Source organism: Pipistrellus hanaki, assembly GCF_964339955.1.
Source record: "Pipistrellus hanaki genome assembly, chromosome: 3".
Classification (NCBI taxonomy): Eukaryota; Metazoa; Chordata; class Mammalia; order Chiroptera; family Vespertilionidae; genus Pipistrellus; species Pipistrellus hanaki.
The window spans coordinates 6261459-6283126 of NC_140505.1; the positions used below are offsets into that span (position 1 = coordinate 6261459).

At 52.0% G+C, this 21668-nt stretch overlaps 1 protein-coding gene across 1 annotated transcript in view; it reads right to left on the minus strand.

Moving 5' to 3' along the window:
• Positions 1-7454: 7454 nt before the first annotated feature.
• ENPP6 (ectonucleotide pyrophosphatase/phosphodiesterase 6) overlaps positions 7455-21668 on the minus strand; it is a 66422-nt gene continuing 52208 nt past the window's right edge. The window contains exons 5-8 of the mRNA XM_084877763.1: positions 21133-21312; positions 17754-17891; positions 13825-13948; positions 7455-11106 (exon numbers count right to left, since the gene is read on the minus strand). Of these exons, the coding sequence (XP_084733889.1) occupies positions 10901-11106; positions 13825-13948; positions 17754-17891; positions 21133-21312 (648 nt within the window). The 3' untranslated portion in view covers positions 7455-10900. The remainder of the gene's footprint in view (positions 11107-13824; positions 13949-17753; positions 17892-21132; positions 21313-21668) is intronic.

Genomic DNA, 21668 nt, shown 5'->3' on the forward strand with positions numbered 1-21668 from the left:
TCCAGTTGGACATCCTTAATGCTGCTATGGAGGCAGGAGAGGCTCCTCCCACAGCTGCTGGGCTCGCCAGCCATGAGCTGGGCTCAGGGCTTCTGGCTGAATAGGGCTCCCCCTGTGGGAGTGCAGTGGGGTAGCTCCTGCATTGAACAGCTGCCCCTGGTGGTCAGTGCACATCGGTTCTTCCACCATTCAGTTGATTTGCATATTAGCCTATTATTATATAGGACTGGAAGCCAGGTGCATGAAATTTGTACACTTAATGTTCTCTTATTTTATTTTTGATTTTCACTTTACTTTCTATTTCCCCTAAAGCATTATCTGTTGTGAATCGTAACCCAGTTCCATCTAGCAGAGATCTCATGCCTGGAACTGATTTGCTGGGCGGGGGGGGTGTCCTCTCAGCTTCACTTGTACCCTCTCATAGTCTGGGACCCCTCGAACCTCACTGCCTGCCTGCTCACTCCTTACCACTCTGCTCACTGTTCCTGGCTTCTGGCTCAGGGGTGTTCCCCCTATGGGAGTGCACTGACCACCAAGGGGTAGCACCTGCATTGAGCGTCTGCCTCCTGGTGGTCAGTGTGCATCATAGCAATTGGTCGTTCTGCCATTCTGTTAATTTGTATATTAGCCTTTTATTATATAGGATAGCTCATATCGGCTCATCCATTTTCTTCCACATTAGTTATGTGATAGCATCACAAATATTCCCACCACTGATCAGATTGCTCACAACAGTTCATTTTGGGGCACATTCCCTACCCACCTCCCTGCCCCCCATTTAAAACCAGCCATGTCAGGGGTTTGTTGTCAGTGCGTACGGCCTCTGCGTGCTGCGCTCTCTCCTCGCTCTGCAAAGCTGTTTATTTCCTGTTCAACGCCAGGCCCTGTGCCAGTGCTTCTCTGGTCACTTTGGTTGTCTGAAGCTTGTTCTCTAATAGACTCATCAGAAAAGAGGAATATTTTCTGGGCACAATATTTCCTGAATTCTTTCATGTCGATGACAGTTTGGACTGCTCATACTTGAAAATCCGTTTTTGCTGGATATGAAATCCTTGGCTCACATTTTCTTTCCATTAGGACCTCAAATATGTTAGTACATTTTCTCCTGCAATAAGTGCTGTGTTTGAAAAGTCTTTTTCATGATAAATCACTTTCTTTTTTGCTTATGCCTGAAGGATGTTTTCTTTGTCATGAGACCCAATAAATTTTCGCTTTGATATTCGCGGTTCTGGTTTGAGTTCCCAGGTCTGTGAAGCGTTCCATTGGGTCAGCTTCGTTCCTCTCCGTTTCAGGAACGTTTCTCTGCGTTCTGGTTTTCACACGGGTCCTCTTTCTCTGCTTTGGTTTTCGTCTTCGAAGTTCCTGTTACTTTATGTTAGATGCTCTTAGCCTCTCTTCACTACTCATCACTTTCTCTTATTTTATTTTTGATTTTCACTTTACTTTCTATTTCCCCGAAAGCATTATCTGCTGTGAATCATAACCCAGTTCCATCTTGCAGAGATCTCCTGTCTGGAACTGTTCCTTCCTTTCTAATTCTTTCTTGAGTTTAACCCTTTCTGAGATTTTATCCTTTGATTCATGTTTTTTCCATTCTTATATTGTCTCTAACGTAATTGAGCTCATCTTGAAACAGTTGTGGTTTTGATTAGTTCCGTGACTGCGTTTTTTCTGGCAGGTTTTCATCGACTGTCCAACTGTGATTCTGCTCCTTATTTTCACTTTGAAACAGTACCTTAGTGGAGGATTTGACGTCAGTACTTTTCACATTTTTCTCTGAAAATAGTTTTTCTACACTGGGGGTCAAGCAGTCTACCTAACCTACTTAGAGTCCCTGCTGTTGTGAAATTACAGAATTATCTCACCTGTTCATTAAGTATTTGTACAGTATATAGCTATCTGTGCCTTTTATCCATTTGATTATTGGAGTCTAAATGATTTTGTTATTGAGTCATATGGGTTTTTTAAAGATTGAGGATATTCGCCATTTATCGTATTTACTGTAATTCTTTTCAATGTTCTTTTGATGATGGGGAAGGAACTTGGTTTTGCTTAGCTTTTGACATGGACGTTTAAATACTGTATGCTTCCTTTATAGTTGCCATCACTGTTCTTCAGCTTTAAAAGTTCACCTTTCCCCTCCCACCACCCACATCAGAGTCTGAGGATTTAATGACTCAGGTTTCATTATTGCACTCACGTGAGTAGCAGCCTGGGGCTGAGATGATGCAGCCAGGAAAGAAATCATGATGCTTACCTCCCTTCAGGGCAGGCACACAGGTGAGGTGAGCTTGGAAGTGAATGAATCGGGAAGAATCTCCTAATCTGACATCTCTGTCCTCTGCTCTGCTTGGCTGGCCCTCCCCAGCCCCTCGGGGTCCCAGCTGCGTGTGGGTGCTGAGCCGGGGGGGGGGGGGGGGGCTGCTCCCAGGATGGCCTTTCCTTAGTAAGTACGGGGGTGGGGCTGACGGCTCGAGATGCAAAGCATCTACTGAGCCTTTGTTCAGCAGTTTGTTGACTCTCAGTGGCTCTCCCGGTGGGACTGTCTGATCCCTGCTGGACTTAACCTCATCCGTGTTCATTTCATTGCTAGATTGGTTTTCTCGGTTCAGACTGACGGTTAACCAGGTGAGACCACTTCCCACAAAGACCAATTAAATTCCATCCTCCATGCCCTCTCCTGTCAGGCCCAGAGCGAGGTGTGCCGCGTTTCTGAGGGATCTCCCACAGCTGCTGCGGCCCCACTGACGGAGCTGGTCCCAGCGGGCGGTAGGTGTCTCTGAGCGGATTCCTTGTGAGCGGCCCGCGGTGGCTGGCAGTAGCTGTGACTCACCGCAGTGAGTGTACCTCCAATGCAGTTCGTTTGGAGCAGAAACCATTTCCTGGCTGGTTTTTGATGACTTTGCCGTTTATTACAAAGCACTGAAGACCTTCCCGCGGCCTGACAGATGTGTTTTCCACAACATGGCAGAACACAACGCATGTCCTAATCGGGACAAATTCTAGCATTAAAATTATGCCAGCCATGCACGCTCCCTTAGCATGCATCCAAGGGCCCAGTATCTACTGAGATTTTTCTTCTTTGACTAATTTTTTTCCATTCCTGGTTGGACATTAGAATAACCTGGGAAGATTTTTTAAAAATACCAACACCTGGGCCCCCTCCAGACCATTGGAATCAGGATCCCCAGGGTTGGAGCTGGGGCATCAATACTATGAGTTTCCTCACCCAGTTCTGGGCAGCCAGGCTTGGAACCCAGCGCCCCAAAATCTGTAAAATGGAATTTGTTGAGATTATTACAATGTGCAGAGAAACGCGTGTTTCTTTATGTTGGGGCTGGCAGAGACCACATGATGGGGCTTTGGGGTCATCATTGGCAGCTTCAGAAACGGCGTGAGCTGAAACCGGTTTGGCTCAGTGGTAGATCGTTGGTCTGCAGACTGAAAGGTCCCAGGTTCGATTCCGGTCAAGGGCATGTACATTGGTTGTGGGCACATCCCTGATAGGGGGTGTGCAAGAGGCAGCTGGTCAATTTTTCTCTCTCATCGACGTTTCTCTCTCTCCCTCTCCCTTCGTCTCTGTAAAAAAAATCAATAAAACATATTTTTTTTTTAAAAAAAAAAAGATAGTGTGAGTGACAGGTTGGGAGGGCTGGTGCTATGAGAATGTCTGAAGCAGTTCCATTCAGATCCTGCTTGGACTTTGCTCACTCGTTTTTGGAGGTGGGGGTGTGGGGGCATAAGGGAGTGCTGACGGAGATTGCTGGGTTCGGCAGGTTGAGCCAGGGCTGTGCCCCCTCTCTTCATGCCCAAGGTCACACTCACCAGGATCTCTCGTTCCTAGCTGTGTGGCCTCAGGCAGGTCACTCAACTTTCTGGCTGCTGCTCAGTTGCCCAAGACCAACAAGAGACGCTTAGTGTCCAATGCATTTCCTGATGCAGGCACCAAGCCGGTGCTGATGCTAGGCCTCGGCACAGAGAGCAGCCTGGGTCCGGGATGCCAAGGCCTCCACAAACCACCTACCCTCCATGCGGGCTCCCAGAGGTGCCAGGGAAAGAAGGTTTGTGGCTCATTGACCCCAAGCCCCTCTTAGCTGTGTTGAGCTGAACTATATGGTCTGGACAGTGCTGAGTTGCCAGAATCCCTTCTGATTATTTCTTCTAAGAGCAGAAGAACCACCTCCTGTCTCCTGCTTCTCTTCCCCTCCCCAACCCTAGTCCCATCCCTCTGGCCCTCACCACCCACTGAGCGAGTGGAGGGGCATGGCTTTGGTGAAGTTCGGTTCTGCTTGTCCGCCCAATACCACTGAGGCCAGAGGCTCTGAAGCAGCAGGAAGCAGAGGAGAGAGGAGAGGCTAGACAAGGCTTCTCCTGGAGAGGGTCCCCTCCCTCCCTCCCACTGAAAGCTCCTCTCCACCCCCTGCCCCCAACTCCCCCGGTCAATGGCCAATTGGACTCAGTGACTGTGACTCCAAACTCCTCCAAGCCACAGGAAGAGGACAGTGCGAGCTGGTGGCGGAGGCCTGCTGGAAGCCCCGTTACACATGGTGAAGACAGAGCTCGTTTATCTCTTCTTCCTGTCTGCCCAGCTGCTCCACTGCCCCTGGTTCGTGGCTGGAGAGGCGGCTCCATATCATCAAATAATTGTATCACACAGCCAGTGAGCTCTTTCAAAAAATTAGACGCATCCATTTTTCACGTATTTGAGAGCCTACTGTGTGCCCAGCTCTGTTCCAGGATCTGGGTATACAGATATGCGTAAGTTCAACTTGATGAGACTATAACAAACTGTTGGCAATTACGTGACAAATTTCTTTCCTTTAAGAGGAAAGGAAAAGAATCATTCTTTTGCTTAGAGTTAAGTAAGACTCATAATTAGGAGAATGTTCGTTCACAGGATTTTGGCTTATTTATGAGGGCTTCCGGCAAAACGTGTGAAACCTAATAATTTAGAGTGCTCTGCACGTGAGCTCAACAAGGAGACCAGGGCAGCCAGCAGGGCTAGAGGAGGGAAGAGGTGCAGGGGTGGGGGAGGGGGGTGTGCGGAGGGGCACAGGGAAGTGAGTTGTGTGGGGCTCCTTTCCCAAGGACCAGATGACAGGTGGTCCCATGTGGCATCATGTGGACCAAGCCATGCCGGGTCCTCCTAAGTCCCTTGGGGACCCTGGAACCAGCACAGTGATGCATGTGCCAGGTGGCTCAGGAAAGAAACGCCCTCGCAGGCATTCAGCATGCAGCATCGGGAACTCCTGGGGGTCCATCTTTGAACCTCCTGACTTGGTGCACCAGTGTCCTCCCTTCCTGTCGGCTACAGAGCCCTTCCAGATGCAGGAGCCGTGATGAGAAGAGAGGCATTGGCAAATCATGTCTCTGAAAAGACGTGTATACAGATCACATAAAGAACGGTTACAACTCAATAAAAAAAAGACAGACATTCGAGTAAAAAATGTGGACAGAGGACTTCAATAGACATTTCTCCAGCAAAGATAGACACATGGCCAACAGGCACATGGAAAGATTCTCAGTATCATTAGTCACGAGGGAAACACAAAAGAAAGCCACAGCAAGAGATCACACCCACCAGGATGGCTTGTCATGTAAAACCCAGGTGTCGGTGAGGATGCTCAAAATCAGGAAGCCTGCTGGTAAGTTCCAAAGCGGGGTAGCCAATGTGGAAAACAGTCTGACACGTTCCTCAAAAGTTTAAGCATAGAGTTACCATGAGACCCAGCGATTCCACTCCAAGAGAGTGTGGGTATATGCTTTCGTTTCTCCCAAGAGAAACGAAAGCATATACCCACAAAAACTCACCCATGAATGTTCCTTCCGAGCAGCAGTATTCATAATACCCAAAAAGGTGTGCCTATCAACTAATGAATAGATAAATAAAATGTAGGATAGCTGCACAATAGAATAGTATCTATGTATAGAAAGCCCTAATATGCACATAGGCCAAGCTGGGGAACAACCAAACAACCGAACAACCAGTCACTATGATGTGCACTGACCACCAGGGGGCACGCATGGGACATGGCAGGCCTCAGCAGCAGGCAGCAGAGCACAGAACATGGTAGGTGGCAGAGCGCAGAACATGGCAGGTACTGGCAGTAGTGGGATAGTGGAGCAAGTGAACAGGGATGCCAGATCAAGGCATGGTGCCAGTCACTGTCATCAGGGCAAGCCTCTGGTGGTTACTGAAAACTCTTTGCTCTTGCACACCAAGGTCCCACCCAGCACTCGCACCTGCTACCAGCGCCCAGTGCCAGAGCCTCTGCTCACACCTGTTGCCCTTGCCTGGTGCTGGCCCCAATCACTTGGCACCATCAGTGGGTGCAAGCAGCACCCTTTAGGGCTTCTCCACCTTCCCCTGCTCCTGAGGGTGATGAAGGCCGGCACATGCCTCTCACACCCACTGCCAGTGATGGCCCCACTCACTCTCTGCCGGCACTGAAGCCATCGTGTCAGTGCCGGCATTGCTTGAACCCAGAGCTGGCATTGGAGCTGCCACTCATACCTGCTGCCAGTGCCTGGCACTGGTCCCAATTATTCGGAACTGTTAGTGGGTGTGAGCGGCAGCTGCTGGCCCCAATCGTCCCTGAGGGCTTCTTCACTTTCCCCTGCTCCTGAGGGGCAATCAGGGCAGCAGCTACCATTTGCACCCACTGACTCCACTCACTCCTGCTGATGGTGTGGAGGGATTGGGGCCAGCGCCAGCAGTGCGAGTAGAGCTGGCACTGTCAGTGTGTGGGAGTGGTAGCAATGGGAATGGGGCTGCCAGCAGACAGGGGACCAGGGGCCATGGCAGGAGGGGTCAGGTGGAGGCATGGAGGATGGGCTGAGACCTGGCCCTGTACCCACTGCAGCCTCGTGGCCCACAGTTCCTTTCAAGGTGCATAAACTTATGCACTGGGCCCCTAGTTTTGGAAATAAATAACACTGATTTATGCTAAAGCCTTGAAGACATTATGCTGTGTGAAAGACACCAGCCACAAAAGACCAGATTGCATGGTTCCATTATTTTATGAAATATCCCGAAGAGGCAAATCTGTAGACATAGGGTGGTGGTGGGAGGACATGGGAGTGACAGCTAATGGACATGGCGTTGAGGGCTGATAAAAAGGCTCTGAAACTGATTGTGGCGATGGCTGCAGAATTCTACGCACTTGCTAAAGGGGTCTTTTATGGCATGTGAATTAAACCTTGATAAAGCTGTCACATTTTTTAAAGTAAATATGCTCAGTATATTTAAAACCTAATTTTCTTCCTTTTTTCCCTTCATTTCCCTCCCCTTCTCTCTTTTTTTCCATTCTCTTTCCCTTCCTTCTTTCTGTCAAATGTATAAGGATGGGATGGAATATGTCTGGTTTATGGAATGAAGTATAATGACCAGTGGATAAGGAAGCAAGCCAAAAGAGCAAAGCTTATTTAACTTGAGGTACTCAAGACAGAATATCTGAGGTGTAAGCAAATTGTTTTAATGACATTTATTCTTTTTCTCATTCAACACACATTTATGGGACATTTATTAAACATTTGAGGCACTTGCACTCAGTGCGATTTTATGATTTCAAAGCAACACAGAAGTGTATTTTCATAGCACGTACCCGAGGCCAGGTTTCCCGTGTTTATAACCAGTCTGCCACGACCACGCACACCCTCCCTTCCTACTCGCCAGTGGTATATACGTGCGGACTTTGGTCTGTCACGAGTTGCTTAAAAAGAGTAAACATGTGATCGTGTTTGGAAATCCCTTGATATTTACAGAAATGCAAACCACTTAGAAAATCCATAAAAGAGTTGTGTCTTGAACAAGAGTTTGTCTGATAGCACCGCTGGGAATCACAGACCCGGGGAGGAGCGGGTGTGGGGAAGCCTGCGATGCTCTCGGGCTCCTCTCTCCATCACCGGGGTGAACCCATCAGCTTTGGTTTAAGGGGGGCTGCAGGCCCCAGGAGAAACTGCTGGGCTATGAAATGACTGTCGGGAGACTCGGGTCTACCAGGGTCCTTTTGGCACCATTTCTCCTTAGAGCAAACCCAAGCCTTCCATCAGTGAGACATCAGCATCACGTGGGGACCACCCAGGTCCTGCCAGCCTGAAGGGTCTGGGTCTGAACTCAGATCTGGCAGGGATTCCCAGGGTCACTTTAAGAGGAAAGGGAGCTTGAAGTTATCACTCAGAACTCGTCTAGGTGAGAAAGAATTCTCTGGACCTGTTCTACCTTAAGCTTACATCTTCAGGACGTAATTGGATTGGGTTCTGGAGAGTATGCATAGAAACAGGGGAAAGCGGCCGTTCACCTCTTCGATGTAAGGATCTCCCCTTTATCTTTGTTATTGGCAGGTCGATCCAATGTCATTATCAGCCTCCTGGAATTAGCCACAAAGTGGTAAAATAATCCAGAAAAGGTTGTCTGGATTCCTCACAGATGTTACTTCTGTGAAACCAAACCATTTAGAGAAAGTAAAATTTTCCTGGGGGAAAGAAGGCACCTTTAAAACCAAAAATCAAAGGGGTTGGGGAGAGAACTTTAGCCAAAGAATCCAGCCACTAAAATGCATGTATTCTTTAAGGCACAAAGTGTTTTTTCCCTTTAGGGGCAGGATTTTCTCAGTTAGTTACCAATAGTCATCATTCCAAAAGTTCTTTATTCTCATTCATTGCTTCGAGAGCATTTATTGAGTAACTTCGTCAGACCACTATCTGAAATTTGATTATGTAACTTGAAGGTTTTAGGCATGAGTGTGTGAGTGTGTGTGTGTGTGTGTGTGTGAGTGTGTGAGTGTGTGTGTGTGTGTAAGTGTGTGAGTGTATGTTGTGTGAGTGTGTGTGTGGTGTGTGTGTGTGTGTGAGTGTGTGTGTGAGGTGTGAGTGTGGTGTGAGTGTGTGTGGTGTGTGTGTGTGAGTGTGTGTGTGTGTGTGTGTGGTGTGAGTGTGTGTGTGTGTGAGTGTGTGTGTGTGTGTGTGGTGTGAGTGTGTGTGTGTGTGTGTGTGTGTGTGTGAGTGTGTGTGTGTGGTGTGAGTGTGTGTGTGTGAGTGTGTGTGTGTAAGTGTGTGTGTGTAAGTGTGTGTGTGTGTGGTGGTGGTGGTGGTAGTGGTGGAAGTGTGGGTAGAACAGAGCAGGAAAGACAAATGCAGGACAGCATACATGTTTAGACCCCTCTTCATTCAATGATCCACTTTTAACCGAATTGCTTGTGTCTCTTTTCAGGATCCTTGCTTCACAGGAAGGCGGGTGGGGCGGTGTTCATCAGAGCTCCATCCTTTAAGGACAGAGGAAGCTGGAACAATGGGTGTGCACTTCACGTCCGCTGCCAGTGTTGAGAGCACTGATTTGCTTTTAACCAGACAGAGGCTGGTTTGCCTTCTGTCCTTAGATCCGATGCTGCGTTCTAAAATCATGTAAGCCCTTAGGAAGCTTGTGTGGAGATGAAGTGGACGTTTTGAAACAGGGACCCTTCACTCCCTTGATTCAAGGCACAGAGATGGCTGGCTTCGCCCTCGGGAGTCAGGGTGAGCGTGGATACCCGCTTTTCAAGGTCAACACCCTGGAAGGGCGTCATCTCCGGAGGAGACCGGCGGTTGTTTTCCTGACACAAAAGTCTCACTGGTGGATCCACCTCGCTTCCTGCAAAGTCATTTTTAAGGCAGTGATGTGTGTCCATGAGTCGGATCACTTAAACATTCAGTTGTCCCTTGTCTGTGCAAGATCCCCTGCGCCCAACTCGATGACGGACTGAAAACATTCCAGCCAGGCTCAGCGGCTCGTCTCTCGCAGGTGGCGGCTGCACCACTTTCCTAATCAAATGGCTTGTTGGTCAGCGATGGGGGTTTGACTCCATCAGGTTCTCTGCTCCCACCCCACCCTGGTTTTCCTTGGAATTTGTGGTCACACAGGGATCCACTTTGCTACTGTTGTTTAACAAGCAAAGCTCCAGGACACCGACGCATCAAACTTGTGCTTAATGCATCACCATTCCAAGCAATGGCCTGAGATTTCTGCAGAGGTGTCCCCTCACTCACCAGCCAGATACCTTTCCCAGCTGTAATGTGCATCGGGCGTTGCTATAGTCCATGTTGTGTGTGGTGACCCAAAGAGTGTAGTCTCTGAGAAGGCCTTCACGCTGGCAGGCAGCAGGCAATCCATTAGCCCACCCACAGCACGCAGGGGCTGCTACAGGCGAGGCTTCAGGCCTGGATACCCCGTGAGAAGTCACAGGGGAGCCCTGATCTATGCTAAGCCTTTTCTGCTCAAGGTGAGGTGGACATTTTTGTGCATCCCAACTCTGGGAGGGCAGTCATGCCTGCCACCTTATTCTGAGTTCTCCAATCCTTTGGGATTTTGATTGACGGGTGGCCCACGCTAAGATAACACCCTTTTTGGATCTTTGTAGAAGATGAAAAGCTCCAGGAGCTGGGACAGGAACAGATGGCAGCCACGGCTGTCATGGGGAACCTCCTCTCTCTGGGAAGGAAGGGGCAGTCCAGGCTGTGTGGCTGTGGAGGGCTCCTGGGTGTGCACAGAGCACAGGAGAGGGGCTGCTCTGTGCACAGCAGGGCGGAGTGGGGTCCCGGACCCTCACACAATAATCTCTCAAAGGCTGCTTGCTCGGGACAGGCCCTTGCTCAGACAGTTCATCTGAATTTCCAAATGAAAAAGAAAGGACAAGCTGACATACAGCTGAACAGATTAAGAGCAAGATTTTCCTTATCTTCAGTTCAGATATTTGTTTTTTTAAGAAGTAGGGATTTTTTTTTTTATGTATAGAATCATCCAAGAATAAAATATTGGCAGTGTGTGTGGCCTTGATTGCGTTCAAGAAGCTATTACTCAAATAGGACATAAAACTGTTCCCTGTGAAGGCCCCCTTGGCCGAGTGTTTGGGACACGGAGGCGCAGCTACTGAAGGAGCAGGAGCAGAGTCAAGGCCAGGGCCAGGCCGGCAGGCAGAGGCCGCGGCGCCGGGCTGGCCGGGCCCTTCAGCATGCACATCACCCGGGACCAGGACCCGTTGTTGGGCAGCGGGGCGATGCCGGCCGCGCGGCACATGAGGTTGTACACGTCCACGGAGCGTATCGGGGCGGCTCGGAAGTTGGATTTGAAATCTGAAAGACAAAGGCAGGCAAGCAAGTCATCACCATCCGAGACCTCCGTCCGTGACCGGGCGGGGAGGGGCACGACCCAGGGTGGAGGAATCACGCTCAGGCTCCACGGGGCTTTGGGGTTGCACAACCAGCTCTGTAGGGGGGCGTGGCAGATGCAGAAGGCCACAGGTTGTGAGAGGAAGTAGCTTTCCATGGCTCCTGGAGTTCCTTTAAGAGACAAATCCGCCCTGGCTGGATTGGCTCAGTGGATAGAGCGTTGGCCTGCGGACTCAAGGGTCCCAGGTTCGATTCCGGTCAAGGGCATGTGCTATGGTTGCGGGCACATCCCCAGTAGGGGGTGTGCAGGAGGCAGCTGTTCAATGTTTCTCTCTCATCGATGTTTCTAACTTTCTATCCTTCTCTCTTCCTCTCTGTGAAAAAAAAAAAATCAATAAAATATGTTTGAGAGAGAGAGAGAGAGAAAGAGAGAGAGAGAGAGAGAGAGAGAGAGAGAGAGAGAGAGAGAGAGAGAGAGAGAAATCCCCAGGCAAGGAGCACGGTTTACGCTCAAGGTCAGCCTGGGCCAGACTCCCTGACTTCCTAAACGGCCCGTTGGCAGCAGCCAGGATGCCGGGCCTCCTCCCTGAGCGAGCGGCGCCGACAATTAACCAGGAGGGCTGGGCCTTCCTCTCCGTGTGCAGCTAGAGAGCCAGGAATGGCCTTGCTCTTAAACTGTCTTCTGAGTGAACAGCCGTGTGTAAAGCGGTTCCATCTCTCACGGGAGCCTGAGGTGGGACGGTGGGCACGGCTCTCCCGGCCCTCTCTGCCCGGGAACATGTCTGCAGGGAGCCCGGGCGGTTTGCATCAGGGGTCGTCTTTCGGCCTCTAAGAGACACGGGCTTTTAGTAGGCAAGGAGCCCGGGAGGGAGGCCTGTGCTGACGGACAGAATCTCCCCCGCCGAAGCTAAGGCAGCTCTGGGTATTTTGTTTAACGTTTCTGGTTGGCTTCTGCTTTAAGATACAGCCGGGGCCTCGCTCATAAACACTCCTTCAACGGACAACTGTTTTGCATTCATGATCTTTTCTTTCTCTCCGGGGAAGGGAGAGGTGATGGTTTTGAACGAAAGCCCGGCCGTCTGGTGCTCTCCCGGATCGAGGCTGCGGCCCTGGAGTGTCTCCAGCCTAACCTAGCAGTTGACCTCCACGGAGTCCTCGGGGTCTCATCACTCATTCCCTCAGCTCTGAGCTGCATGGGTCTGGCAGGGCCCGGGCTGCCGGGGAGCACCTGAGGGCCATTACTGGTTCATGGCAACATGCTGGACACCCTCTGCACGGCCCCCTCCCCCCCGCCCTGCTCTGCCCCAACCCCAGGCCCAGGTCCAGGTCCTGACCCGGTCAGGGCTCTAAGATGTTTGCTGCTACTGTTTGTGATTCTTCCTTCAGCATTGGGTGTGGGGAAGGACTTGGACCCATGAGTTCGCTAAGCTCAGGTTGCCAGAGGCCCCGCGGAGGGAGCGGACACAGACAGCTCGGGCTCTCAGCAGCTGTGTCTGGGTGGGGAGAGTGGGCCCAGCAGGGGGTCGGTACGTGCCTTTGCTGGTGGTATCAGGAAGAGGAGCTCGGCTGCTCCCCAGGGTGGTCTCTAGCTTATACTTTGTAAGGAAAGCGTGGCTTTCATGAATGGAAGCCTTCTTTTCAGCATCCAGAAAGGGGCATTTGGAATGTGGGTATCAGGGTCGGCTCGGTCTCTTTAACCGGGAGGGTGGACAGTAGCAGGAATGTAGCTCATGAGCCAGTCAACTGACTGGTGACGGCTGTTGAATGCTCTTTACCCTAATTATTATTATTATTATTATTATTATTTTAAATCCTCCCCTGAGGATATTTTTCCATTAATTTTTAGGAAGTGGGAGAGGGAAAGACGGAGAAACATCAATGTGAGAGAACACATGGATTGGTTGCCTCCTGCACGGCAGGGCCCGGCTGGGGGGAGGAGCTTGCATCATGGTACATGCCCTCTACCAGAATCCAACCAGGTACCCTTCAGGTACCCTCTCCACTGAGCCAGACCAGCTAGAGCTAACCTAATTGTTTGTTTTTAAAGAAAGGGGGTTTCAGGTGGTAGTATGATCCTCAGAGTATTTGATAACCTTTTGCAAAATGTGAATTTCCGGTGCTCTACAAAATGAAAGCAAATGACCAAACAGGCCCTCTTCACCCCTGCTCTCTGCCCGCCCCAGGATTCATCTGGTTGAGGAAGCCAGCCTCCGGGGCATTTCCCAGCCTGCCCTGGAGCGCAGGCCAGCTTCTGGTTGCCCTAAACCGAATGCCCCCCAGGGCTGGGCGCTCTCGACAAGGAGGGGGTGTGGGGGCCTGGCCGGGGAGCAGCCACACCAGCGCTGAAACTCGCAGCTGTCAGCACGCCGGTGTCCGGTAAGCATTCCTGGACATCGGATGGCCGCGAACTCACATTCTGATGAATTAAGTGAAAAATGAATCGCAAACATGTGGAACACATTTTCCGCACTGCACTCAGGGTTTAAAATTTACAAGGAAAACTATTCGGCCACATTTGCCAAACCCAAGAAGCATTTGAAAGCCGGCCAGCGAGGGCTGTGCCCCGGAGACCGGCTGGGTCTGCTCAGCGTGGCTCATAAAGCAGTCAGGCCGGCCTCCCCTCCGCCAGAGCCCCGGCCGGCCGGGGGCGCGGCCTGGGGAACCCCGTGGCTCCCCGCCTACCGGGTCCGAAGGCCAGGAAGATGCCCCGCATGTCCATGAGCTCGTTGTCGTAGCCGTGCCACCCGCGCTGCCAGCCTTCCCTCTTGCCGGTGCTGTTCATCCAGAACGGAAGCTGCTCTCGGCTCTGAAACCAACAAGGCGGTTACTTTCCAGGGTCCCAGCCCCGTGGCCCGGGAGCACCGGGCCCGACCGCCACCCGGTGGCAGGGGGCACTTCCTTCTCGGCATCGGGTCACCCCTCCGATCACTTCCACTCCGGAGCTCTGCCCCTGGGAGGCAGCCCGCACCTTGCTAGGCAGCTCTGGGCATGCAGGCGGTCTCTTCCTCAGAGCTGAACTACACCCTGCGCCTCGTAATCAGATGTTTTGGGGAGGGGTTTATTTTATTTTACTTTTTAAGTATTTTTTAAAATATATTTTATTGATTTTTTTTTTTTACAGAGAGGAAGGGAGAGGGACAGAGAGCTAGAAACATGGATGAGAGAGAAACATCGACCAGCTGCCTCCTGCACACCCCCTACTGGGGATGTGCCCACAACCAAGTACATGCCCTTGACCGGAACCGAACCTGAGACCTTTCAGTCCACAGACCGACGCTCTATCCACTGAGCCAAACTGGTTTTGGCTTTATTTTATTTTTCTATCCTCTCCCAGGGTTGTTTTTCCATTGATTTTTAGAGACAGTGGAAGGGAGCTGAAGAGACACAGAGAGAGGGACATCGATTGGCTGCCTCCCACAGGAGCCCCGACCAGGGCCGGGATCCAGCCTGCAACCGAGATCCATGCCCTTGGCCAGAATAGAACCTGGGACCCTTCCATCTGCAGGGCCGATGCTCCACTCCCTGAGCCAAGCTGGCTAGGGCCATCGTCAGTTTAGAATCACTAGCTACCAGCAGCGCACAGGCCGGCTCACCAGACAGCAAGAGTCCCATGTAGTCAGCATGCCGTGCGGTGCACCGAGAGCCGACACCGCCCTTCACCAAATCGCCACAGCATCCCAGCACGGGCGGTATGTCCCTGCTTATAGCTGAAGAAGCCAGGGCACACCCGGGTGAACCGCTGCTCTTAAAGCTGCCGAGAGGCAGGCCTGGGACCAAAACCCAGGCACCATCTCCCGTCCTTACACTGACCACAGCCAGAAGTCCCCAGTGCTCCTGCGGGCCCGCAAGTGAGGCCCTTCCTGTCCCTGCCTCCTCACTCCCTGAAGTGGCGGCCAGTTATAAAGGAGAGAGAGAGGGAGGGAGAGAAATAGAGAGAGGGAGGGAGAGAGAGAGACCGACAGAGAGAGAGAGAAGAGAGAGAGAGAGAGAGAGAGAGAGAGAGAGAGAGAGAGAGAGAGACACTTTGGAACGAGATGGGCGTGGGTTAAGTCTCACCTTGCCCCTTCCTAGCCCGTGATCCACCTGAGGCTCGGGTTCCCTGCGGAGCCATCACACCGGCCTCAGGAAGGTTGGAGGATGACCTGACACACAGGAGGTGCTCGCCGAATGGCTGCAGCCGGTCCCAGATGCCCAGGCTGCGGGGCAAGGCGCTCTGGCATGACGGCCGGGCAGGGGTGGCGGTGAGGCCTGAACTCACCTCTGTGTATTTAGCTGTCAGATCGCACACCAACCCTTCTCAGCCCATCCATCGCCCCCAGCGTGACTGCTTGCCAAATGGCACTCTGTCACTGCCGCTCCGTTTCCTGAGTCTCCGTCACCCTCGTCCCTCCTCCTCCTCCAGCTGCAGCTCGTGTTTTCCCACGGGCACACTTTCGTTCCCGTGTTGCATTTCTGACTTGCTAGACCGTTTCTGTTCCTTGTCTGTCTGATCCTGAGCTGGTGATCAGGACGCGTCCCAGTTTAGCTTTGTCACAGTCAGGCAGACTCCTGGATGCCAGGCAGGACACTGAGTTGCTGGCGACTTCCCTGATTATGAGCCCCACCGGACACAAGAACCCCGAGACAGAGGCACAGGGGGAAGGGAGATGGAGATCAATGACCTGATTTAAAAATTCCAGTGGAAATTCCACAAATAAACACACCACCATGAAAATCTGTGCTCACAGGGTAACCCACGAGTTTCCAGATGGGGAAAACCTGCTCCAGGGACCACTGTCCTCAGATTTTCAAAAGCAGCGGTAACCGGCTGCATGTGCGAGAGGCTGGCCATTTCCGGTGAGTGACCGGACGGGATATGCTCCGGTGGGGCACTGGCTGAATGATTGTTGCTCCTCCTTTCCCACCGAGCAGCTTTCCCCACCGGCACACGGCTCCTACGTTCCCCTCCCGGTGCTCACTCGGGGGCAGCACTGACGAGGCATAGACCTGCCCCAGAGGGTGAGCCCCCCGGCTGCCCATCCTCCACCTGCCGGTCGAGAGCCTGACCCCACCTGGAGGCTTCCTAGGGAGGTGCCCAGACTCTCCAGATTTGGCCAAAGGTGAGATGGGGTAGGACATGTGTGTGTGTGTGTGTGTGTGTGTGTGTGTGTGTGTGTGTAGCCATGGGGAACTCTTGCAAAAAGTAATGGTGGGTAGAGCGTCAGCCTGCAGACTGAAGGGTCCTGGGTTCGATTCCGGACAAGGGCATGTACCTTGGTTGTGGGCACATTCCCAGTAGGGAGTGTGCAGGAGGCAGCTGATTGATGTTTCTCTCTCATCGATGTTTCTATCTCTCTATCCTTCTCCCTTCTTCTCTGTATATCAATAAAATATATTAAAAAATAAATAAATACAAGGTGAGTGCTGACCTGGGTGTGTGACGGGCCTGGGGGTAAGGTTTCCTTACAGACCCCTGCCGCTCAGAGTCTGGCACCGCCATTCTAAGTGCTCTCCCGAGAGGCCCTGTCAGCGAGGCTCCTTGGGCCCTGTGGGGCCTCGCTGACGGGGCCTCTCGGGAGAGCACTCAGACGTGTGTGCCACAGAGCCTTCAGACGTGTGTGCCACAGGCCGCTGCAAGAAGATGTCCTTCTGCCCGTGTCTCTGTCCCTGTCTGAGACGGCGCCCTCTTTCTAAAGCAGGCGGGACTGCACAGGCTCTGGCCCTGGTCCTGGAAGTGAGAAATGCCTCACAGGGAATCCAGCCCTGGAGAGGAATGGAGCTCCCTGGGCGAGGGGAAAGGGAAGGGAAGGGAGGGGGGAGGACAGCACCATATGGATGGGGTTTCTCTCCATGCCCCTGCCCCATCTTGTTTGTTGATGTGTGCCAGGGGTGCAGAGGGCAGGCGTGTGTGCTCAGACGGCTGACACAGACCACCCTCATCACCACCAGAGAGCCAGCAGCTCCCAGCACTCAACCCCCGCTCCTGGGAGCGCCATTAGCCAGGCCTGGACAGTGCCACTCCGGCTGCCACCGCCCATCGGAGCCGCCTCTTCCAGATCGTCTTAGAGCACTAGTTATGTATACAATTTTACCTATATGTTCCCAAAAATTCTATTGTAGTTTAGCACTTCTTAGTTGGGATTCAGGAATCTGTAGTTTAACAACTCCACCAGGTGATTCTCATCATGAGAGAAGTTTGGGAAACACTGAGTCTAAGTCAATAGGAAAAATACCCTCAGGTGAGGACTAACAAAAACAAATAAATAAATAGAAGTCACCTGACCAAGCCTCTTGATTCCCTAGAGAAGGAAACCATGGAATGAGCTACATCTAAGTGAAAACAAAACCTCTTCCCTGGGAAGGCTGAAGAGCTACCTGGTACCTTTGGTTGTTTGGGAGAACTCGTCTAAGGCAGTGTTCGGCAAACTCATCAGTCCACAGAGCCTAACATCAACGTACAACGATTGAAATTTCTTTGGAGAGCCACGTTTTTTAAACGTAAACTTCTTCTAACACCACTTCTTCCAAACAGACTCGCACAGGCTGTGAAAGAGCCACACGCAAGGGGTCAAAGAGCCACAGTTTGCTGACCAGAGGCCTCATGCGTAAATGGCCGTCTATTTTATAATTACCTCCGTTATGAACCACCCTTCGTCGGCCAGTAAGGTCAGGGGGGAGACGAACTTCCCTTTCTTGTAGTGGAACCTGCTCGGGATGGCTTCCTTCTCGTAGACGGTCATGTGCTCCACGGTCCGCAGCTTGTTGTATATCTGCAAAGAATGGCAGGGTGACTGGGGTTGCATTCTCTTCGTCACATGAATGTGAATACTGAATGCACCTGGAGGAGAGGGCGGACTTGATAAGACTAAAAAGAAAGAAGAAATTACTCACACAGCTGATAGACATGGTTACGTAAAAAAAGAGAAACTCCTATATGCCTCAGAAAACAAGGGGTTCCCTTAGGGGCATTGTGAGAGCCCCGGTGCATGTGCACCTGTGTGTCTGTAGAGGGACACGTACTGCAGACTGGAGCAACCCCAAAGCCTAGCGACAGTGGATGGGGTACCTGGGTCGAGGCGATAATGGCAGTGGAATATTATACAGCAATGAAGAGGAAATGGATTATAGCGACACAGAACACCTGAATTTCAGTTTGAGACACACTCACACTCACTCACACAAAAGCAAGTTGCAGAAGAATACAGACAAGAGTTTTCTTATTTTAGAAGGTTCAAATAACTACAAAAACTAATGACCATATTTGGTAAAACTATAAAGAGAATTAGGGAAATGATCACTCGAAATGTAGGGCAGTGGCTTTCTCTGAGGAGGCTGCAGGGGTGATAGCGTCTGAGAAGGGCACACAGGTGTTCCTACAGGTAACGCTACTGTGCTATTTCTCAGTATATTGAATATACACTGAATGGCCAGATTATTATGATCTCTGAACGTATAATAATTTGGCCACTCAGTATATTATTAAAGGCCCAGTGCATGAACTCGTGCATGAGTGGGGTCTAGCCAGCCTGGCCAAGGGGAGGGGACATAGGCAGTTGGCTGGCCTGCCTGCTGGTCAAACTCCTGGTTGAGGGGACAATTTGCATATTAGCCTTTTATCTTATGGGATATACACTGAGTGGCCAGATTATTATGTGTTCAGAGATCATCATAATCTGGCCACTCAGTGTAAGGTGCCATCATAATATTATCCTTTACACCTTACACACATTTTATAGTAATTTTTGGTATCTAATAACAAATGAACAAATTACAAAAGCTTATGTATGTCAAAAATGCTAAAATAAAAAGAGAATGAGAAATCGGATACCACCATGACCAAAAAAAGAGGGTTTGTTCTCTGACTTGACCTAGAGCATGTCCTACCTACACTCCAATCTTTTTTTTTTTTTTTTTAATATATTTTATTGATTTTTTTACAGAGAGGAAAAGAGAGGGATAGAGAGTTAGAAACATTGATGAGAGAGAATCAAGATCAGCTGCCTCTTGCACACTCTCTACTGGGGATATGCCTGCAACCAAGGTAAATGCCCTTGACTGGAATTGAACCTGGGACCCTTCAGTCCACAGGCCGACGCTCTATCCACTGAGCCAAACTGGTTTCGGCTCCAATCTTTTTTCTTTTTTTTTAATTATTAATATTATCTTTGTAAATATACCATTGCCCTCCCTCGGCTCCAATCTTAAAAGTACCAGTAGTTTGCCACTGATTACACTGCTGGTTTCCTGATGACATGTAAACTCGGCACACACCTCCCATATCTAGCAGCAGCTTACATGTTTCTGGCCAAAATGAAAACCCACTGGCTGACGCCGAGGAGCCGACTGCAAATTGGAGTTTATCCCCTGGACTCTGAAATTAATTAGCCCTCGGGCTGTTTGGCAGCGTTTCCGATGGGCCCCTGCGTTGTGACTTCCTCCTTACTCAAGTCCGTGCTTCGGGGAAGTGGGGTGCCTGTGCCGCAAGCTTTTGGAGAAGGGGAACGTCCGAGGACACATGGCAGTCAGTCTCACCCACGGATGTGTCCATCACGTGACAGACTGTCACCCAAACACGGCCCCCACGTGTGGAGGATCTACCAACTGCTCTAGGCAGCTGGCAGCCGCCTGCTTGGGAGGAGCGCTTCCCAGCTCGCAAGCTGCCGCCACCTAGGCATCCCGGAAACGGTGCCCTCCTAGGTGCCAAATTGGGGGTGCGCGGAGCCTGCCTGCCAGGGAAACAGACCGTCACCGAGAGAAGCGGTGACTGTGGCTCCTGCCCGTGTGTGAGACCGTCATCCCACTTCGTGTGGAGGGAGCTCATGGGACATAGGGCAAACACGCCTTCCCTTCCTGAGAAAAAGGGATGTCTGCTGGGGGAGGGGGCAGAGCTGGAGTGGGGGCCGTGGGCCACTGGGTCCCTCAGCCCCACACGGACAGCTCTCAGGCTCTCGTTGGGTTGGGTGGGATAAAATAAAAAGAGGAGTCTCTCTGAGCCAAAGAGAAAATTTTGGCCAAAGTCTACACCTGCGCTCCATCTACACCGGCAACCTCCCAGCACCTGTGGGCCAGTGTTTCGTGGCTGTGAGCAAGGGGGAGGCACCAGACCCGCCAAGGCCTACTCCTGGCACCCCACGGCTGCCTCCTCCACAGCCGGCACCCACTGTCCTGGCCCAGAGCAGTTTCTCTGGGAGATGGCCGGAGCCCCAAAGCCTACACTGGGAGGCAACCATTGGGTGGGCCGAGTGGTCACCCAACGGTACCACCTGCTCCTCCTCCTCTCCTCGGGTGACGCAGCACCCAGTTCTCCAGATGTACTTGGTGTTTGGGGAGAAGGGGGGGTAGAGGCCTATGATCTCAGGGTGCCCGGTCCCCGGAGGGCAGAGATGGGGGGAGCAAGCGAGATGCCACATCTGCACTTGTGGGAACTCCGCCACACCCCTTGGGAGCACCGGCCTTTGATGGTGATGATCATAGTGACACGTGCATCGTCCGTGCAGGGCCAGCGCGCACCTGTGTTTTCCCGCAGCCCCGACAGAAGCTGGGCTACGTGGCCAGGGGGGCCTGGGTAGGAAGATGCGGGTTATGGGGAGCGGGGTGGGACCCCAGCAGAGTGGGTCCTGAGCCAAAGCTGACCACAGCCCACACGGCCTCAGCGGCGCATCCACCTGCTTGTCTGACTGGCAGACAGTCAGACGGGGCTGCTCCCGAGAAAGAGCATGTGCGTCTGATACTGCCCGACAGGTGCTACGGGGCCAGCCACAGGCCCGGGAAGGGCTCAGCACTCAGCCTGTGAAGCACTGTCCACGCTTTCTCTCCTTCAGTGGCCACTAACGGTCAGTGCGGCAGGTCCCAGCACGCCCATTTTAGAGAAGGGAAAACGGAGGCAGGGGAGGCTGAGACGGTGATGGAGATCACCAGCTGTGGCAGGACAAAGACCAAGTGCGGAGTGGTGGCCGGGCCCCATTCCCTCCCCTCCCGCGTCCGTCTCCCTTCCCGCCGTGTGCCGCTTGCCTCCGCGTGCTTCCCGGGGGCTGGCCAGAGGCTCACAAGGGGCCCTCGGTCCTTCACTTGCTGCAGGTCCCCCAGGCTGACGTGCTGCTTCAGCTCAATCACTTTGTCCTCCCAGAAGATGTCCGTCATCCCATGGTCGGAGAAGATGATGACATTGAGCTTGTCCTGCAGGTCCCGCTCCTGTGGGTGGACAAAGGCGGTCATCACAGCAGGGGAAGGGAGGGGGAGAGGAAGGAGGAGGGGGAGAAGGGGGAGCGAGAGGGGGAGAGGAAGAGGTAAGGGAAGAAAGGGGAGGGGGAGAGGAAAGAGGATGTGTAGGAGAAGGGGAGGTGTTTTAAGCTACACTTTATAGGAGAAAGACACATGACCAAGTCTGAATTCAATCGTCTGCTCCCCTCCTGAAGATGCAGTTCGCACTCAGCAGAAGCACTCTGGGGAGGGGGTGGGCACCGATCCCGCTCCAGTGACACATTCGGGCCTTTCATCCGGCACAGTGCCCTCACTGTTGTCATCTCTGGCTCTTTCAACCAACTCGC